General features: G+C 32.6%; 1 protein-coding gene across 1 annotated transcript; it reads left to right on the top strand.

Moving 5' to 3' along the window:
- Positions 1-18,506: 18,506 nt before the first annotated feature.
- Positions 18,507-20,530, top strand: LOC129287492 (WD repeat-containing protein LWD2-like). Its single transcript, XM_054923680.1, has 2 exons — positions 18,507-18,619; positions 19,387-20,530. The coding sequence occupies exon 2, from the start codon at positions 19,413-19,415 to the stop codon at positions 20,427-20,429; it is 1,017 nt and encodes a 338-aa protein (XP_054779655.1). The 5' UTR covers positions 18,507-18,619; positions 19,387-19,412; the 3' UTR covers positions 20,430-20,530.
- The last annotated feature ends 392 nt before the right edge of the window (positions 20,531-20,922 follow it).

The raw sequence follows: 20,922 nt of genomic DNA, 5'->3' as shown, positions 1-20,922 counted from the left end.
CACCACCATGGCCTCCTCAGATTCTTAAACGAAATAGGTTTTTTTTGAAAAAAAAAAAAAAACACAGGAGGAAATAAAAAGTCACTTTTCCTTGATATCAACCTTCTTTACTTATTTTATTGGAATTGGAATGGAAATACCTTCTATTCCAAAATTTATATTATAGTTTAATTATAATTTTGTGTCGATATGAATTAACTGTATACCTTCCAACGTCACAAGGTTTTCTAAGATCATCATTATAATAGGCTTGGTTTTTATGAAACATCCGCACTTATTTTTTCTTAATTGTATCTAAATCTTACCGAAACGTATGAAAAAGTAAAAAAAAAAAAAAAATAGCGCATTGAGGAACTATATGTAAACAACATAGTATGTGATACCTATGAAAAGATTTGAAAAAATAATAATAAAATTTTTTTAAATTATATATATAATAATTTGATCTCTCAAAATGTCATAATACTAAAGATATCCTTAAAAATTCTTTGTCAATAACATTTTTTTAAAAAATATTATTTTATTTTTATTAACAAATTATAATTTCTTGTTCAATCTTGATATTCTTTAAATAAAAATTGTGGATGAAATTTATTATTTTGAGAACTTTTTTAGTAATAAAAATTACGCTTGACAAATTGTGATTTTTTATTCAATTCTTGCAATTCACAAAACAAAAGTTGTTATTTTTTAAACAAAAGTTGTGATTGAGACTTGTTTTTCAATAATAGAAATTACACTTAACAGTTATGATTTATTGTTCAACTTCCGTAATTTATAGAACAAAAATTATGATTGAATCTTATTATTTTTAGTAAAGGTAAAATGATCTTTTTAATAATTTTGGAATTTGCAAAAGCATGCTATGAAGTTTAATTTGCCTGTGTTAATTGCTTTTGGGGGAGGAAATCAATATTTTAAATAAAGTTGAAAAAATGAATTGAACCCATCAAACCACCCTGTCTAAGTGAAAGGCCAAGCTTATATTTTAGATCCCTTAATGTTTAAATGAGCCAACCCTAATGAGCTCAAAAATAAATGGGTTGGCCCTCTAGGGCCTATAATCGACCTGTGTAAGCCTTCATATATATATATATATACTTCTTTCGTTAACAAAAGTAAGGTGTTTTTAGACGAATTTACCTCTACAATAAAGTAGTTATATATTTTAAATTAACAATATCTTTTCATATGTACCCTTATTAAACACCCTGTAACAAATATAAAATCACTATTAATAGAGGCATTTTTGAAAAAAAATACAATAATTACATCTCGAAAGATTAAAAATGCCATATATTTTTGAACATCTAACTTTTTAAAAAATACTTTATATTTTTAAATAGATATCATTTTTGTTAAAAAAATTTATAAAATTTAATAAATGAGGAGAAAGAAAATTTTAATATGAAAAAAAGCACATTAAAAAAACCTTAACCTAAATATTGTTGTCATTGAAGAGCAATTTCATATTGAAGCACATACAATCAAATACTATTGATATTGAAGATAATAATAATTGTCATGATAATACTACTGATGTTTGGATATCATTGTTTTATATATATTTAGGAAAGATTTGTCTAGTTTATCTAACTTTGTTTAGTTTGATTTTATAAATTTTAACAATGATTTGATATTTTAATTGATTAAAATTTAATTATTTATAATTTAATTTATTTTAGTTTTGTATATTTATTTTAAAGAATTTTTTTGAAAATAATCAAAAGGCCAACCCTAAGCCTATGAGATTAAGAGCCAGGCCTCACAATCCGTATAAATTTAGGGTTAGTGGGTTTTTTAAGCTTGAGTTCATCAAGAGCCAGCCGATTTTTTCAACTAATGTTAAACATAGTTTTTATAACAAGTGTGCTGAATATTTTGAGAATATTCATATGAGTGTTTTTTCCTTTAAAAATCACAGAAATTATTTCTAAAATACAAAACAGTTTTAGCAGGTCAATTATTTTTTAAAAAACACATGAATAATTTGGTACAAGACATTAAATTTGAGTTCGTATAGACAAGAAAAAGTGTATTGTTAAATATGATCTAATAGTACCAGATTAATTAAATTTTTTTAATATTTACTTCAGATAGTTTAATAATTTTGTAATCAACCAAAGCAGGTTATGAACTTTAAAAATTTGCTATTACCGCTATCTGTTTTTAGCGGGGAAGAAAATCAACACGCTTAATATTGTTTTTCTAATAAACATGCTAAATATCTCGAGAATACTCACATGATATGGGTGTTTTTTCGTAAAAGTCATAGAAATTATTTTTAAAAATTCAAAATAATTTTACTAATTACATGACCTAAGTTTGACAAATTAGCTGATTTACTTTTTAATATTTTGCTGATATAGTGTTGCTTTGTTATATCTATATGCCAACCCCCGATTCGAAAGAACTTATTCCCAGGAAAAAGGTGGAGAATATTAATCAGGCTTCAGGATATCTTCAAATATTATTTTCCAAGTTCATTTTATGACACGCTCCTCTCACATAGTCATAGTCGCCAATTCAACGGTCAAACCAAGATCTATTCAATTGAATTGCGGATATATATCTTCTTTAGGTTTTTGATATGTTTGGTGTAACATGAATACGTTTGTTTGACTACGAAGCACAACATAGCTACAAACAAGCAACCTCAATATGTTTATTTTTTATTTTAAATAAAAATATCTATATTTTAGGAAAAGTATGAGAAGTTAAGGTTGTGACTTGTGAGTAAGACGAATTTTTTTTAATAAAAAATAGAAAAGAAACAACAGCTAAATGCAGGAGGGCCACTTTTTTCCCTACATTTCCCTAATTTCTACCATTCAAATTATTTTATTAAATAATTTTTTAAATGATAAAATTAATGAATGGTGGGGATGAAAGAAATGGAGGGAAATAAAGGGAAAAGAAGTGGAGAGATCCCAAATCCAACTAAATGCCTATACAAGAAGCATCATACAAAACTTTGCAGTCTAAATAAGTTAAAAACACAATAAGCAATAGCATCATCAACATTGCTAAATCTGACTATTAAACTCAAGCTCATTTGCTATTATGCCCGCCACTCTATTAACTTCACAATCACATAGTAATACTTCTACCACCCATGCTCAACCAAGTCAAGCGCGAATTTCTTGCAGGATATCAACATCTCAGTTTATGATTGATTTCGTATTATAAATAGCCTCCACCACCTCCATACAGTCACACTCCACAATAAATTCTACATGTCCCATTCCTAGATCAATTTTAAAGCTCACATAACCCCCCAGGCTTTTGTCATAAACAATGAACCAACACAGAGCTTGATCATGAATCCACATAAAAACTCCCCCTAATAGTTGTGTGCAATTCCTCTACAGGCACAACTAAACAAGGACAAGTACCCAGAACCATCGACATTGAATTTCACAATCCCATGTACACTCAGAGGCATCCATCTAATACTCCCTAAATTGAAACCCAATCCAGTGCCAATCTCCATCGTACCCTGGCATAACCATGCATCAGTACAAGCAATGAGGTCCTCATTTCGAACTCGTTAGTATTGAAACACCTACGCTTTTTTTTGAGCTAACCAGATATTATTCTAGCATCTTACCACTAACCAAAGGCGACACTTAAAGCCATGAACAAACTTAAAACTCCTTAGTCTATCAAAAGAAACTTATCCCATGCTTGTAGTAAAAAAAACATCTAAACGTGCTGAGCTTGTTGACAATCTCATATAGCATGCAATATTGATTCCTCACCATCATCACAGGCTTCATAAAGACCCATACTGTGCATGCAGCCCTTCATTGTCTAGCTTCATTAGTCAGTAATCTTTCATTCGCCATAGGTTCAAGATGTATTCGACTCTTCCGTAGAACTTTTAGCTTCCAAATTCAACGCTTAAAACCAGCATTATTAGATGTCCGTCCTCTTTGATGTAGGAGTATGGTGATTTTAACAAGAACCTATTATCAGTTGACTAACATTATATCAGAATATCTTTCTAACTTAGTATAGTCTTAGCAATCTCATTTAATATGAATGATGGAAGGTATTGTTAGAACTTATGCCAATCCTAGTTGCCAAAACTGGTCAAGCAATCAGCAACTTTCCAGTCCTTAATTGATTATGAGACATCTCGTGTTTCAACATTCTCCAGCTTATCATCATGTGGCAACCACAAATCCTTAAAAGCCAGTCCTCCTGCCATGTCCAACTGTCTAAGAAATTCTTTCTTGAACTTTGTTCCAGCCATCTCAAATACCTTTCAAACTTGAGATCTCACCTTATGACTCGTCATGACACGAATCATGTCATCTCCACACTTGTATTTCTCACAAATAAATTTCACCAATAATGTATTTCTCTTATTCACAACCCTACCCTAGTTTTGTCATAAAGGCCAAGTTCTTATCTTAGCATGCTTGAAGCCCAAGCCTCTCTAGGACTTCTTTCTGCACACCCTAACTCAAGACATGAGATGAACACCCCCCTCAGGGAGCCTCATTAGTACTTCCTCATAAAAAAAATCCTTACACTGTGTGTCAATTTCATGACACATGGATTGAGGTAGTGATGTTGTTTGCATGGCATAGGATGGCATTGCTCCAACTATCGATGCGATTAGAGTATGCCTTGCTGTTAGAGAGAGTACTTGCCTTCCAATTAAAAAGTTACGTATCCATTTTCCCCAGTATACAGGGGTACGTTAACTGTGAAGTTCATTCATGTAAGATAGACATCCCTAAATACTTGCTAAGATTTTAAGTCAAAGTGAATCCTAACAAACCACTTAATTCCTACACCCTATGAGGAGTACAATCTAAGAGAAATAAACTCTAGTTTTACCCTCATTCACTTGTTGACCAGACAGTACACAGAAATCATCCAGTGCAGCCTTAACGACACCTACTTATTCTAAACTAGCTTTAGTAAATAAAATAAGATTATTAATAAAGAACAAGTGAGAGATGGAAGTACCTCTTTTTTTTAGCTGGAACGGTCTCTACTTATCAGATTCGACTGCACCTTGGATTAAGTATCCTAAACATTTAATAGCCAAAACAAATAAATATGGGGAAAGAAGATCCCCTTGCTATACTCCCTTGGATGGAGTAAACTCACTAGCTTTGTCACCATTCCAGAGCAATTGCATGGTTAGAGAAGAAACATATTCATCAACTTTCCTTATCAAGTTATCATGAATCTTTAATTCCTTTAGGCACTTAAAGATAAAGGACCACAGAATACAATTATAAGCCTTTTCCAGATCTATCTTGACAATTATAAAGTTCTTCTTATTCTTCTTTTACCTCATACTATGCAAGTATAATAGTGTCTACACCATGTTATCCTTGAACAAAACTATATTAATTGGGGGCAACAATGTCTGGCATTATATCTCTTAGTCTACTTGTAATGATCTTTGAAATTACTCTATAAATTACATCACACAAGCTTTTAGTCTGAACTCCTTCATGGTTTGTGGATGCTCCACCTTAAGAATTAGCATCAATTTTTAACATCCTAAATTTTAATTTTTAGATTTAGTTAATTAACCAAGGCCAATTAAGGGTATGAGACCAAGTAAGGATGGGTTAGGGCTTAGGAGTAAAGTGGAGTAAAATTTAGGGGCTTGCAAGTAAATTTAAGGAGGAATTTAGGTCTTTTATATAGCTATTCATGTTGTAACCCAACAAGTGACTACCGCACAGGGATGAGCATCCGTGGAAGAGGAGTGTGCTTTTTCTTTACAATCATCCGTAGTTAAGTCCTTCACTGGAGATAATCATCTGTGATTATGGATAGAGGGGCAACTTGGATTAGTGACTTCAACCATGACCGATCATGATTATAACGTGCACAATTGTCCACTGTTGAAACATCAGTTTTGTGTTATAGAAGTCTGAAAATGCAAAAACAAGGAGAAAAAGAGAAGGGTCAAAGAGGTGGAAGAAGCTTTGCTAGCTAAGTTCCCTTATCCTTCCTTTTCCCTTCTAATTCCATTTTAAGATTAGGGTTCCTAGTTTTCTCTTAATTTTGATCCCTAGCAAAATTTTCAAGTTTTTAATGGTGATGGAAGAATTAATGGGGTTAAATAAAGTAGCTAGAAATTAGTTTATACTCCTAAAATAAAGGGTATTGGTGATATGATTATTGAATCAAAATTTCTTTTATTTTGATAAACTTTAGGCCTTTAATAAAGAATTTAGGTTGTAAGGTGTTATAATTGTTGTTATTTAAGTTGTTGGAAGTTGAATAGAGTTAATACGAACTAATAAACTAGTTAGATTTGAGTTTGCACTTGTGGTTTGGAATTTTAGTCTTTAAAGTGGGTGATTGAGAGTTGGAAGTATTATGTTTGTTGGTTATTAGCAATAATTGTTGTTATGGAATATATATTGACCTTGTGGCAAACCTTTCGAGCTTAATTCAAGCTCAGAAAGCAATTTCGTATTAGAGGTAAAATTCTTAAATGTTTGAGATGTAACATCTTGAATTTTAACCTCTTAGCTAATTAAAGTAATAATCAAATTTGATTAAGTAAAATTGACTTAGAAAAGTTTTAAAGAGAATTATGGGACCTTTTAGGCTCAAGTATAGCTTTAGGAAGGGATCCTGGATTGAATTCGAGCTATATAGGCCTAAAAGAGGGAGAATATGTGAAATAGGATTTTTGTGCCATAAGCCACGACGTGTATATATAGCCTAAGAAACAAACCAAGTCAATACTTATAACTACCTTACTAAACTTTAACTTAACTTTCAAGCAAGCATAACTGGTTTTCATAAAAGCACCAGCTAACATAGACACATTCGATATGAAAGAGAAATAATTGATAAGTAAGACTATTTGTCCAGTGAGGGTGGTATGGAAAGGAATGACTTCTAGTAATAGTACGTGAGAAACTAAGGAGAAGATGAAGTAGTTATACCCTCATCTATACTAATAAGGTATACATTATTATTGGTTGTTTGAATTTTGGGGATAAAATTTTTAAAAGGAGGGGAGAATTGTAATATCTAAAAAAATTCCCATGATTTATTAATCTAATAAAGGGTAATTATGTAAATTTAAGTATAATTGAGTTTGCGGATGGTTAGAGACGGTTATTGGGTTTGGTTTTAGCTTTTAAATTAGGTTTAGAAGTGAATTGAGTCACCCAGGCTCAAATTATGTTGTAGCATAAAAATTTATGCCTCAACATAATTTCCTGAACTAGTTTTTTTAAAAACACAAAATCTATTTAAAAAATATAGAGTGAGGCTACAAACAATGAGAAGGCAACCAAGTAAGTATTTTTCTCTATCAGGGCATTAACTTTTGGGCATTATGGAGGTTTTTAAAGCTTGATTTCACCGAGATATGCCTTTTTATCTTTTCTTCTTCCTTCTACATGTTTTGGAAGTGAGATTTAAGGTTTGAAAATGATGACTTTTAGATTTAAGACTATAAGCCTAAACCTATTAGTCTAAATGAGACTAATGAGAGTTGTTTAAGTATTCTACGCATAGTTTATAAGTTTTTACAAGGTTGTAAGTTTAGGTCATCCATTTTAAACGAACCCTAAATCTCTAAAGTGTGATTTTAGATTGTTGGGTGTTATATTAGTGATTATTTAGATTAATGAAAGCTAAATAGGGTTAATGAGAAATAATAAACCTAATGGTTATGCTTAAGTATAAGATATTAAGATTTTGGATAATTAAAGTGTTGATTAGTAGAAGTTTAAAGAGTGTTTATGATAATTTTAATGATAATTGGTATAATTAATTGTAAATCAATCATCTTATGTACCATTCAAGCTTTGGTATAGCTTGTGAAGAACTTTTATTGAGGGGCAAACCGTTGACCTCTCAATGGTTTAAGGTAACCAAGAGAAATCTATTTTATATAGTTGAATATTAATTGATTATTTTTTTTAAAATAGTTGATTTGAAACATGTTTAATATTTTTAAACTCATGATACAAATTTGGCATGGTTGGCGATGTATTATTGTTGCAAATTATACATATGTTTATATACATGCTAATAGTGATGATGAATGAGAAATTGTGATGATGTACTAGTTGGTGTGTGGAGTAAGTTGGGTGTGAGTATAGATATGTGGATTCATGATATGAATGGTTGATTAGAATGTATGTACATATGTGATATATGTGCATAACATGATTATTGGCAGAAGTTCACCTAAAGAGAGGAGTAGTTGATTAAACCTATGTGGTATTAGCGACGATTGTTGAAATCAAGAGCTTTCTTTGGCACCGATCATTGGAATCAAGAGGTAGCCCTTGTCCTATGGTTGATTTGAGACTATCTAACTTATTCTATAAGGGACTTGAATCTAACTAGTCTCCACTAGTTTATGAGGAGGTTAAATTAAGGGTATGATACTCCATGTTTGTTAGTATTAAAAAAAACTAGATTACACAAGTAAGCGAGTTGACCCTAGCCTGGTAGTTCCTCACAAGTAGAAGGTTGAGTTAGTTTATGAAGAATATAGCCATCAGTTTTATGTTAAAGGTAACAGGAGGGATAAGGTTGGCATATAATCATGCATTTAGTCCCAGACACATATTTGGTAGTACTGTGGTCTAGTACGATTTAAGGGCGCATGGTTGATATTATTGCAACCCCAGGTAGTGCATTATTAATATATATATATATATATGATTATGTGTTCGAAGCTCGGTCATATGGTTGTTATTATTATGGCTGAGGTTATATATTGTCATACATACTTTACATGTGTGTTTATTGCCAATTGCATCCATTTTCATTTGATATGTAATTGTATATATTAAGTAAAACTTGGTTATTAAATGGTTATATTTACCCCTCAATTTTTATTATTTTCAGGGCCTAATTTATCGAATTAAGATCGAGAAAAACATGTCAAGGCATAAGATTGTAGAATAATCCTTTGTTTGCCTCTTTATGTTATTTTATGTGTACTGAGATTATTAATTTACCAACTAGGATTCACGTGAATATTTTTATGCTACTTGCATTGTTAGTGTATCACACCTATGTATTTTATGCTTTAGGTTAGTAAGTTTTGGTTGTAAACCCTAGTATAAGGCTAAAATACTAATGAAAGTAGGAATATGTGTATTTTGACTAGTTTGGAATGGAAATGATTATTTTGTACAAAAAATTCCTCCCCCTTGTGTTTTATGTGTTATGGGGTTGAGTGATGAATTCATGATATATGTATTTTTGGTTGAGTGTGTGTGTTACACAAGTTCTATAAGGTCTATTGAGTGTGATTGAGTAGTCAGCATAGGTTTTGATACTTAGGTGTGAGTTTAGATATTATTGCTGTGAGTTTTCATGAAAAAGTGGTAAAAATAGGTTTGGATGTCCAACTCTTTGTAAAAAACGAATTTGAGAGCGAAACTTGTGCTATTAGCTAGAGCTTGGAGAAAGCTTTTTCTAAACACCAAAATCATCTTAATTAGATGTCAAACGAAGAATTGGGACGCATCGAAAGTTCAGTCAGAAAATCTACCATTGTAATTTTTTTGTTGTCACGAGCTTCTGCATTTTATGATGCAACATATTATGCCAAGATTACTATTTTAGCTCTTTTAATTCCAATTTGATGTTATCTTATCTTGTATGATGTTCATGATTCCATATACATGTTTTCCTCTTATTTTTGTTTATGAAATGATTTTTTTAGCATGTTAAGTTTTAAAAACTTGGTGTCTTATTTATGTAAATTTTACAAACTTGATAATTTACTTGAATTAGTCCTATAATTACCTTGATTATGGAGTTAATTGTGAATTAGTAAGAGAGACCTTACCCCCTCCCCTTCTCCCCCCACTTTAATTCCATTAAAATCCCTCCCTTCCAACCAAATATAACCTAAGTGCTTGAATAACAAGTAAAATGTGCACATTTGTTGATTCCTCTATATATGAAATTCAAACTAACATTTCAATCCTTATACATAAAAACTCTAGCTTAGGTGAGAATATCTTTAAAAGGGTGGTGGGCGATATTGCATTTGGTTAAAAGATTAATAGTTTTTGCACAATCAATGAACACAAAAACATTGTATAGATTCCTCTCCCAACAAAGTCGGAGACCATAGATGATACCAAAAACTTTCGTAACAGTCAAGAGATAATTGTCAATATTAGCATCAAAACCATTAATCCAGTTATCTCTAGTAACACCTCCATATTTACCAATATCATCTTTAAATGAACCATCAACATCAAGACACACACTCTTATGGATCAGTCTTACCCATTGACCTTAAATACGTTCTTTTGCTTAAATTTAAATTGATTTTTCAAATATATTCTAGATAGTGCAAATATATTTCAAACAGAACAATAAATTCATTAAAAAAATTTAATATTAAATTTAGACAATCTATATTAAATCTAGACCATTAAATTGATAAGTATATTTATTAAAAAATTTTATAATTTTTAGATATTTTTTTAAAAATATAAATAAAAATAAAAAATAAACCTGAACATTAAGCCTCTACCCTCAGTGCTTTTGTTAAAGGAGAGAAGTTGACTACCTCCTACTAGGGCCCCTTAAATGCTTAATGGTCACACATCCTACGCTCACGATGGCTTCCATTAGACTGCCTATGTTTTAATGGGTCCAGTCCTTTACATACAAAACCTTCCTTCTTCTACCACTGACTATTTTTGCGGCGCGTATGGAAAGCTCAGTCATGCAATACAAAACATTACACACAACATCACGATAATCCAAGAGCCTCACACAGAAGCATAACACACTTAACACTTCACATTATATACTATTCAACAATGCTCTAAAAGTGGGGTACACGTGGGCACACGTCAGCACAAACCATTACCCGACCTATGTATAATTTAGGATAGTTTGGTGTCCCACTTATTCGGGTTGGTTTTGGGCCAACTTGGGGAAAAAAACTTTAGGATTAAAGCCTAAAAGGTAATGATTTTTACAATTATATATACAATTAAAAAATTAAATCATAAAAAATATCAATAATAATCATAAAAATAATGCATTCGAGTGAAACATATTAAGAAATATGACATTATACATAATTGTTTTTAACAAAAAAAATTTTTAAACATTACAATAAATATTCTTGGGCTAAATAGGGTAGGACTTTAATGAGTGCATGACAATCTGGGTGAAGAGATAAAAATAATATGACATTATAAAATATTTGCTTTTAACTAACAAATGTTAAACATTAAAATAAATATATTTGGGCTGGATAGGGTAGGGCTTTAACCCCAGCACGATACCCAACCTAGCGAGTTGAAATAGTATATTTCATAAAATATAATAGAAAGAGATATAATTTTGAGTTTTTGCATTATGCTTAAATTTTATCATAAGTCTTTGTACTTTTTTTTAATATGCTAGATTCCCACACTTTTATTTTTTAGCATTTTAGTTCTCTCCATGAGTAGTGTTATAAAGACTTAGAATAAAAAAAAAGTATAGACGCCTAAAACAAAAAAAAAAAGAAGTATAAGGACTGAGACTGAAAGGGATTAAATTGAGATAGCTTTACTGAATATACTCAATAGTATTTATACATGATGTAATAACAAAACTAAAGAAGGGTTAAATAATTATTAATTAATTAAAATACAATTAGTTACACCCCCTGCAAGCTGGAGCATGAATATCTATGAGGCCCAACTTGAACATGAAATCCTGAAAAGGGCCTAGATCTAATGGCTTAGTGAACACATCTGCAAGCTGGTCAACAAATCGAATAGGGAGAAGCTTAATTACTTTGGATTGAACCTTCTTGTGAACCAAATGGCAATCTAGTTCTATGTGTTTAGTCCGTTCATGGAAGGTGGGGTTGGTTGCAATTTGAAGAGCAGATTGATTGTCACAGAATAAGGAGGCTAGTAAATCATAGAGAATGTTGAAATCATGAAGCAAGTATAGCAACCATTGAAGTTCACAGGTTATAGTGGCTAAAGCTCGATACTCAGCCTCAGAAGAAGAATGAGAAATAGTAGGTTGTTTCTTGGACTTTCATAAAATGAGAGAATACCTAAGAAAAGTGCAGAGGCCTGTAATAGACCATCGAGTATCCACACAACTTGCCCAATTTGAATCACTAAAAGCCTTGAGCTTAAAATTAGAAGAAGTAAGGAAGAAAAGGCCCTTAACAGGTGCACTCTTGAGATAACGAAGTACATAGTGAGCAGCCTACAAATGAGAATCTCGAGGCTTTAAAAGGAATTGACTAAGTTGCTGAACAACAAAACAAAGATCTGGGCGAGTAGTTGTGAGATACAAAAGACGACCAATGAGAGTACGATATATAGAAGGATTAGCCAAAAGAACACCATTGTCCTTAGAAAGCTTAAAATGCTTATCCATAGGTGATTTAACAGGTTTACAATCAAGGAAACCAACATCCTGAAGGAGTTCCAGAGTGAATTTATGCTGATACAAAGTAATGCCTAATGCAGAGCGAGCAACCTTAAGACTAAGGAAAAATTTTAACTCCCAAAGGTCCTTGATTTTAAAGGCAGAATCAAGAAGAGACTTGATACGAGTAATTTTAGACATATCATCACCAACTAAGACTATGTCATCTACATAAATAAGTAAAGCAATAAATGACCCATTATGGTTTCTAGTAAAAAGAGAATGATCAATAGCAGATTGAATGTAACCACAAGAAATCAAGGCAGAAGAAAGTTTTACAAACCACGACTTACTTACCTTAAACCATAAAGTGATTTTCAAAGCTTACAAACAAGAGAAGAATCAGTGGTGGAAAAACCAGGGGGTAAAACCATATAAAGCTCTTCATGAAGATCCCCATGAAAAAAAGCATTGTTCACATCAAGTTGATGAAGAAACCATCTTTAGCAGTAGCCAAGGAAAGTATCAACCGAATGGTAGTCATCTTTGTAATAGGGAAAAAAGTATCGAAGTAATCAACCCTTTCAAATTGAGTATAGCCTTTAGCAACTAGATGAGTCTTATATCGACCCAATTCACCATTAGACTTATATTTTATTCTGAAGACCCACTCACAGCCAATAGATTATTTTCCAGAAGGTAAATGTGTAAGTTCCCAAGTTTGGTTCTGCTCAAGAGCGGATATTTTAGCTGCCATAGCATCTCTCTAATATTGGTATTTATTGGCTTCTTTAAAGGTTTTAGGGTCAAGTTGAGTAGTAATGGAAAGGCTATAGATGTGATGATTTGGAGATAGTTTATTATAAGAAATGACAGATGAAAGTGGATGGTGTAGACCTTTGTCATTAGATATTGGTACAGATGAATAAAGCAAGGAACAATGATAATCATGAAGATAACCAGGTTTCCTATGAGGATGAGAAGAACATCGAAGAGAAATGGAAGGTGAAGAAGACTATGAGACAGGTGATGAAGTAGAAATATTAAAAGGAATAGGAGAGTAATCAGCATTAGAAGAATGCTGGAAAGATAGAAACTCAGCAAGTGTAAAAGTAGGAGAATGAAAGGGAAACACAATTTCATAGAAGACAACATCTCGAGAAAGAAAAATAGAATTAGAATGCAAGTCTAATAAGAGGTAGCCTTTAGTGCCTTGCTGAAAACCCAGAAAAACACACTTATGAGCTCGAAGGTCAAATTTAGAGCGAGCAGCAATCAAAGTATAGGCATAACAGAGAAAGCCAAACATTTTAAGGATACTGTAATCAGGTAATTGATTGTAAAGAAGCTCAAATGGTGAACAATTCTGTAAAGTGGGTGAAGGAAGGCTATTAATAAGGTAAATGGCATAAGTCCAGTAATTTTTAGGAACATGGGATTGAAATAAAAGAACTTTAGCAACATTGAAAATATATTGGTGTTTCCTTTTAACAATACCATTTTATTGGGGAGTTTCAACATAAGAAGTTTAGTGTAAAATGCCTTTAAAGGCATAATAATTAGTTATCAAAAATTTTGGGCCATTATCAAATCGGATAGTTTGAACAAAAGTGAGAAATTGTGTTTCACAGTAAGAAATAAAATGTTAAAAATGAGAACGGGTTTCAGATTTATTCTTCATAAGGTGTACCCAAGTAAAACAGGAAAAATTATCAACAATGGTCAAAAAATAACGATGACCATAAATAGATGAAAAAAAGAAAGGACCTCAAGTGTCAACATGAAAAAGAGAAAAAGTTTTATTACTGGTACTTATACTTGCAAGAAAAGAAAGTCGTTTATGCTTAGCAAAATGGCAAGCATCACAAGGAACATCATTTAGTGAATTACACTTAAGAAAAGGAAACTGTGTAGCTAACAAAGAAGTAATGCTGGGAGAAAGATGACTAAGCCAAAGGTGCCAAATATTAGAAGTAGAATACTGTGAAGAAGAAGTAAGTTGAGAAACTGAAGCTAATCGATTATCTACATAGATGTTAATCCTTAATGAATATTAGCTGTACCAATCATCTTCCAAGAGTGAATACTCTGGATGATGCAAAAGGAATGGTAAAAAATGAGGAACAGTTAGATTTAAGGGAAAGTTTATAGATAGAAATGATGTTAACAGAAAAGGAGGGTATATAAAGAACATCATGGAGAACAAGGTCAGAAGAGAGATGTATGGTACCAGATATAGAAGTAAGAGCATGAGAACCATTTGGCATACTTATAGATATAAGAGCAATATGCTTATAAGAAGTAAAAACATCTAATGAGTAACAAACATGATCAATAGCACCTGTATCTACTATCCAAGAAGGATCATTAGGACCATCCCTTATCTAAACAGCATTGACAGAAACATGATGATCTGATGAACTTATAGGAGGCTCCTATACTAGAGCTAACAGGTGTTTAAATTGCTCAGTAGTAAAATAGTGACCTCTAGCAGAAATCATACAAGAATCAACAGAAGGAGAAGCCACAATAGGAGATGAAACATGAGTTGCAATAGTTTAAACAGAGGAATTGGATGAACGATGCTTAAATCCTGGTGGATAGCCATGCTTTTTATAGCAAGTCTCAACAGTGTCTAGATTTCCCACAATAAGTGTAAAATTTTGTGTTAACAGGACCACTAGTGAAGGAAGAACTAGATGGCTTTGGAGGACCAGTCAAGCCTTTAGTGAACAAAATCTTGGAATCTTGAGAACCTTGCATCTCACATTCTTGTTGAACTACCAAAGAAAATACTCGATTAATAGAAGGCATTGAATCCATGAGCATAATCTGAGACTTTACTGTACTGTATTGATCATTCAAGCCTCGAAGAAAATGAATCACATAATCCTCTTCTCAATGAGTATGATAATCAGCATAAGAACAAGTCGATGCATAAGGTTTAAGAGGTCACAAATTGGATAGCTCATCCCAAAGAATATTAAGGCGGGTAAAGAATTGACTGACTGTGGAATCACCTTGGTGAAGATTAGCAATCTCCTCCCGGAGTTCAACAATTCAAAACTTATCACCATGCAAAAACCTATCTCGAAGATCCTTCTAGACATCACAAGCATCATCGATCTAAAGAATGCTATGAGTAATCGTTGGTGATAAACACTTTGTAATCTAAAAAACCACTATCGTGTTGCATCGCAACCAAGAAGCATATAAGGATCAGAAGAGAGAGGCTGGTGAATAGAACCAATAACAAAATCTATCTTGTTCTTCGACTGTAATGCCATCGTCATGGCTCGAGTCCAAGTATGGTAATTCGAACCATCGAGAGCTGGAGAAACAAGGACGAGAGCAGGATTTTCATTGGGGTGAATATAGTAAGGGTTTGAAGGATCTAAGTGAACGGTGGAAGACGAAGACTTTGGTGAATCAGTTGGAGCCATAGGGCAGAGGAAGAGAGCAAATTAGTGCTCTGATACCATGAGATTGAAAGAGATTACACTGAAATAGCTTTACTAAATATACTCAATAATATTTATACATGACGAAATAACAAAACTAAAGAAGGGTTAAATAATTATTAATTAATTAAAATACAATTAGTTACAAGGACTTATAATAAAATTTGAATAACGTGTAGTGATTCAAAATTATGTTTTTTCACTGTATTAAAAAATGTGAAATTAAAATAAATACTTTAGTATATTTTTATATCAGGAGCATTGTTGTCCAATCAAGTACACATATTCATTTCTTACCCTAACAAGCCAAACATACTTATTATATTCCATCAAACCTATTCTCGCTTTCGTTCCATTATGCATCATTCTCGTTTTCGTTCTCAGGAAAGCTTTCTATTAGCCAAACAGACCCTGATAAGAGAAGGAAAAGGCATGCGGCGAGCAGGAGGCGAACACCCACACAATAACGCCTCTTGTTTTATTTATTTATTTTTAAATTAAAGATACATTATCTTTTTTTTCCCTGGTAAACAAAGATACATTATCTTTAGAATTATATTCAAATTTCATGAAAATATGTGGAAGAATTGACGTGACATGTCAATCTTTTAAATTATCATTTTTGTTTGGTGGAAGGCATTGATCGACCAAAAAAATATCACCTGTCCCTTTTTTTAATTGAACATCTCCCCATTATTATTATTATAGAATAATAACATGTGCGTGTGTTCTGTCTTTCAAGAGATTCAGTTGATGTAAGATATTATTATAAATTGACTAAAGTATTACTATAGAATCTCCTTTTATTTCACTTAATTTGAAGGGGGGATAAAGTGTTCAAACACGAACTAGAAGTATGTATTATTATCTATTATAATAATAATAGATATATATAATTTACAATAAAAAATCACACTACTTATAATTATTAATAACATGATTTTTACACTTTGAATTAAATCTTCAGTATATTTTATAAAATTAAAATCTTCCGTCATTGTTTATTTTCAGTTTTTAACCTAATATTTATATCCCTGCATGACACGAAATTTCAACAACTCGTGATATTTATCAGTGATATCTCAAGATTTATGCAAAATTAAAAAAATCTTTATAATGTAATCAATTTCTTTCAGGTCAAAAGGGGAAAAAAATCTCTGTAATCCTCAAAATAGCGGGTGCGATTTAAAATTTTTTGTTGCAATGTCTCCATGTGCAGCAGGTCAATGGAAGCTAATCACGTGACAGGTAAGGGTCATGGCAGTTAATGATGTTGCTGGGAATTGGATGCATAATAAACGAAGCATTTATATTTAATCGTCTCATGTAAATCAACAGTTTATCGACATTTTCCAATCTTGAAAGTTAGTTGAAGTGTTCACTCACAATTCAAAATGTTCAAATGATGTATTTGTAGTTTTGTATTCTACATGCAAAATTTAAATTCATGCAAATTATTCAAAATTCTCACAGCCGGACACACACACACTCAACATTTTTCGTATTTTTTTAAAATGATAATTTTTCATACAATGACTTATTGTTTTTCATACAATGACTTATTGGTGTATTCAATTAAAAATAAACAAGAAAATAAAAGAGAAATAATAATTTATAAATTGATAAGAAAGATTTAATAGGAATTAAGTATCATGTATTATTAATTTGTATAATCAGCAAGTCAGACCTTGAAAAAGTCCGCGTAAAAATCACGGTGTGAAATAAAAAACAATTAAAATATAAAATTGTCTCTAATAAAAAAATACATATTAATAATAAAAAATATTAAAATATTGAGGATGCAGAAACGGAGCTTCCACGTAGCAAGTCTCAATATGGTGACAAACATTTTTTAAAAAAATATAATTAAAATTTTTATCATCAATTAAAAACCATAATTTAAAACAACAACTAAATTTTGAATATTTTTGATGATCAATTCACAAGTGCTCTTGTTTATTTTTCCCGCTTTCTTTGTTCTAAATATATATTCATATGTAGTCTGTTAGGTCCGAGAGTAGTCACAAAAACTTTGGAATTAATTTGAAGAGACCAATAATATTATTGGGACAAATTAAATTGAGTTATCTTATAACAGTGTATCACATATTTTAAGGAAAAAAAGGTGACCATACAATATATTTTCTCTGTTCAAAAATATAAGATATTTTTAACCGAATCTCATTTCTTAATATAATAGTTATCGATTTTCAAATTAACCCTATTTTATTATATTTATTCCAATTAAACACCCTACAATAAATATAAAGTCATTATCAATATGGGCATTTAAAAAAGATAATTATCACACCTTAAAAAATTAAAAATATCTTATATTTTTTAACATATAATTTCTTAAAAAATATTTTAAATTTTTGAACAGAGGAAGTATAAAAATATGGGTGAAAATGAAAACCATCTTTATTATATATTTTTTCTTTGCATGTGCATAAATACACACCACCTTTATATTGTTGCCGAGGATGCGGGCGGTGAGGGTACATAAGTTTAAATGCTTGAACTGCAGATAGATGCAGAAGAACGACCAAACTCAAAAGAAAAAATAGATGCCAACATTGACCATTAGCTCCACCTTCCCTTCTCTGTCTCTCTGTCTTCTGCATTAAGCCCACCATATTGCTCTTCATCACGCATATTTATTGCCTCTCCCACTTATCCTTCCATTATTATTCCTACACACACCTTTCTCTCTTCTCTTACCAGTATCGCCTTTGTCCTCTGCACCAAGCTTATCTCCGTGCCCTCCAGCTGATCTTGACAATGTAAGAAATTTTAATTTCTAGCTTCTCTTTTCAGACAGACAATTCCACTGTGTATTCCACTCTCTGTCTCTTCAGTTATATCTACTTTCATTTTCTGTACTGTTGCTCCTTGCTTTTGCACTCCATATTTATTTGGTTTTCTAGAGCGATGTTTTTAGCTTGTGGCTGGTCATTCGCACAACTCACCCGCAATCCTCAATAGCGAGCGAGAGAACTGACTGTTTCTTTGACTCCATAGAGTTCATGTTGCAGGAGATTTCTAGGGCTAGCTAGCTATTAGTTGGTCTCATAAAATTAAAGTACATAATTTTGTCTTTGCTCAGAAGTCGAACACCACAAACACAAAACAATCGTGTGACCTTTTGAAAAATCATACTTTTAGTTTTTTTCATTCCTTTCTTATTATCTACGCCTTCCTGAGTTTGAATTTCTGTTATGAATCGGGAAGAGTCCTAGCTAGGTGAACAAACATTCCACTATTCACAACCAACCAAACCAGCGTACACGATGGGCAGATTAATTGATGGTCCTGGTCTCTGTTCTTTGTTCTTCCTCCTTTCTTCCGATTTCAAAGAGACAGTGCCTAGAAAAGTAGCTAGAGGATAACAATAATTGTCGCCACTAATAAGTAATCGCCACCATTCTGCTTCTAGTTACTCTCAGTGCATTTTAAGCAGCCATTTAAATGAAGTAGCTAGCACATGTAACACAATTAATATATCTTGAAAACTAGACATTAACTTTTGACATGTTAATGTATCATGTAGGAATTTCGTAGCAAGCTAGATTGACCATGCAAGGCCACGTAGAGATAAGACCAGGGATCCACACCCACGTTGCTCAGTGGCCAATCTATGCTCTGGCATGGTCACTACGTCGCGACAAAAATGCCCGCCTTGCAATAGGTAGTTACATAGAAGACCACACGAACAAGGTTGAACTCGTTCATTTCAACCACGAGTCGTTGAATTACAGTACTGACCCCAATCTGGTCTTTGACCATCCTTATGCTCCGACAAACATAATGTTCTTTCCCTCCGAGGATGACACAAACCCCGACATCGTCGCCACCTCCGGAGATTGCCTAAGACTGTGGGAAATACACGACGATCGGATTGAGCTCAAGTCCCTCCTAACCGGCAACAAAATCAGAGATAACTCAGCCATAACCTCTTTCGACTGGGCAGAGTTTGACACCGGACGCGTGGCTGCATCAAACGTGGACACCACATGTACCATATGGGATATAGAGAGGGAAGCTCTGGACACACAACTAGTGGCACACGACAAAGAAGTGTATGACATATCATGGGGTGGTTTCAATGTATTTGCTTCAGTGTCTGGGGATGGTTCTATGAGAGTTTTTGACTTGAGGGACAAAGAAAGATCGACCATAATATTTGAAAACCCAGCACAAGATTGCCCTCTGCTACGCCTGGAATGGAATAAAGGGGATCCAAGGTTTATAGCAACGGTTGGAATGGACAGTAATAAAGTGGTAATAATGGATATTAGGCAGCCAACCACACCAGTGATGGAATTAAATAAGCATAAGGGAAGTGTTAATGCTATATCGTGGTCCCCACACTTAGGACGTCAGCTTTGCTCTTGCGGCGATGATTCGAGGGCTTTGATCTGGGACGTGGTGGGAAATACTGGATTTCAGGCGAGGAATAATAATGGTGATGATGTGAAGCCAGATATGTGTTATGAATCGACGGCTGAGATCAATCAAGTGCGATGGTCTCCTGTTCAGATGGATTGGGTTGCCCTTGCTTTCCTGAACATGTTGCAGCTTTTGAAGGTGTAGAAATGGACTGTCTCTAATTTCTGTTGTATAAGATTTAAAAGGGAAAAATATGGGAAGACTTAATTTCAATGAGAAAGGATGCTTTGCTCTGATCTTATATATATATATATGATATGATATGACACTAACATAATCTTTTAAAAGGTAAATAAAAAGGAATTAGCCTTGGTAAATTATTACCTGCCAAGTCTGCTATACAAGTGCTTACTACTGATATGCAAAGGTTAGTCTTGCATGTTATTTAACAAGAAAACAAAATAGTCAGCATATGGCGCAATACTAATTTTCTCTCTTTTTTCCGGAAAGTTCTGCAACGAAATATCTATTCATGCAGAACATAAAAAAATTAAAAATAGACCCACGTACTACGTAGATTATCCAGTCTGCTGCCATTTCCCTAATGAAACTGGCAGCCAGAAAGTGAGCAGAAGAAACTCAGATTGATGTTCAAAACATTCTGAGATCCAACTTAATTGAATAATTGATGGCAATT

The sequence above is a fragment of the Prosopis cineraria genome, unplaced genomic scaffold (genome assembly GCF_029017545.1).
Source record: "Prosopis cineraria cultivar Desert tree isolate PC_DT_omini unplaced genomic scaffold, ASM2901754v1 PC1, whole genome shotgun sequence".
Taxonomy (NCBI): Eukaryota; Viridiplantae; Streptophyta; class Magnoliopsida; order Fabales; family Fabaceae; genus Prosopis; species Prosopis cineraria.
Note: the sequence above shows the minus strand (reverse complement) of the source record. Positions and strands in the feature narration are given on the sequence as shown.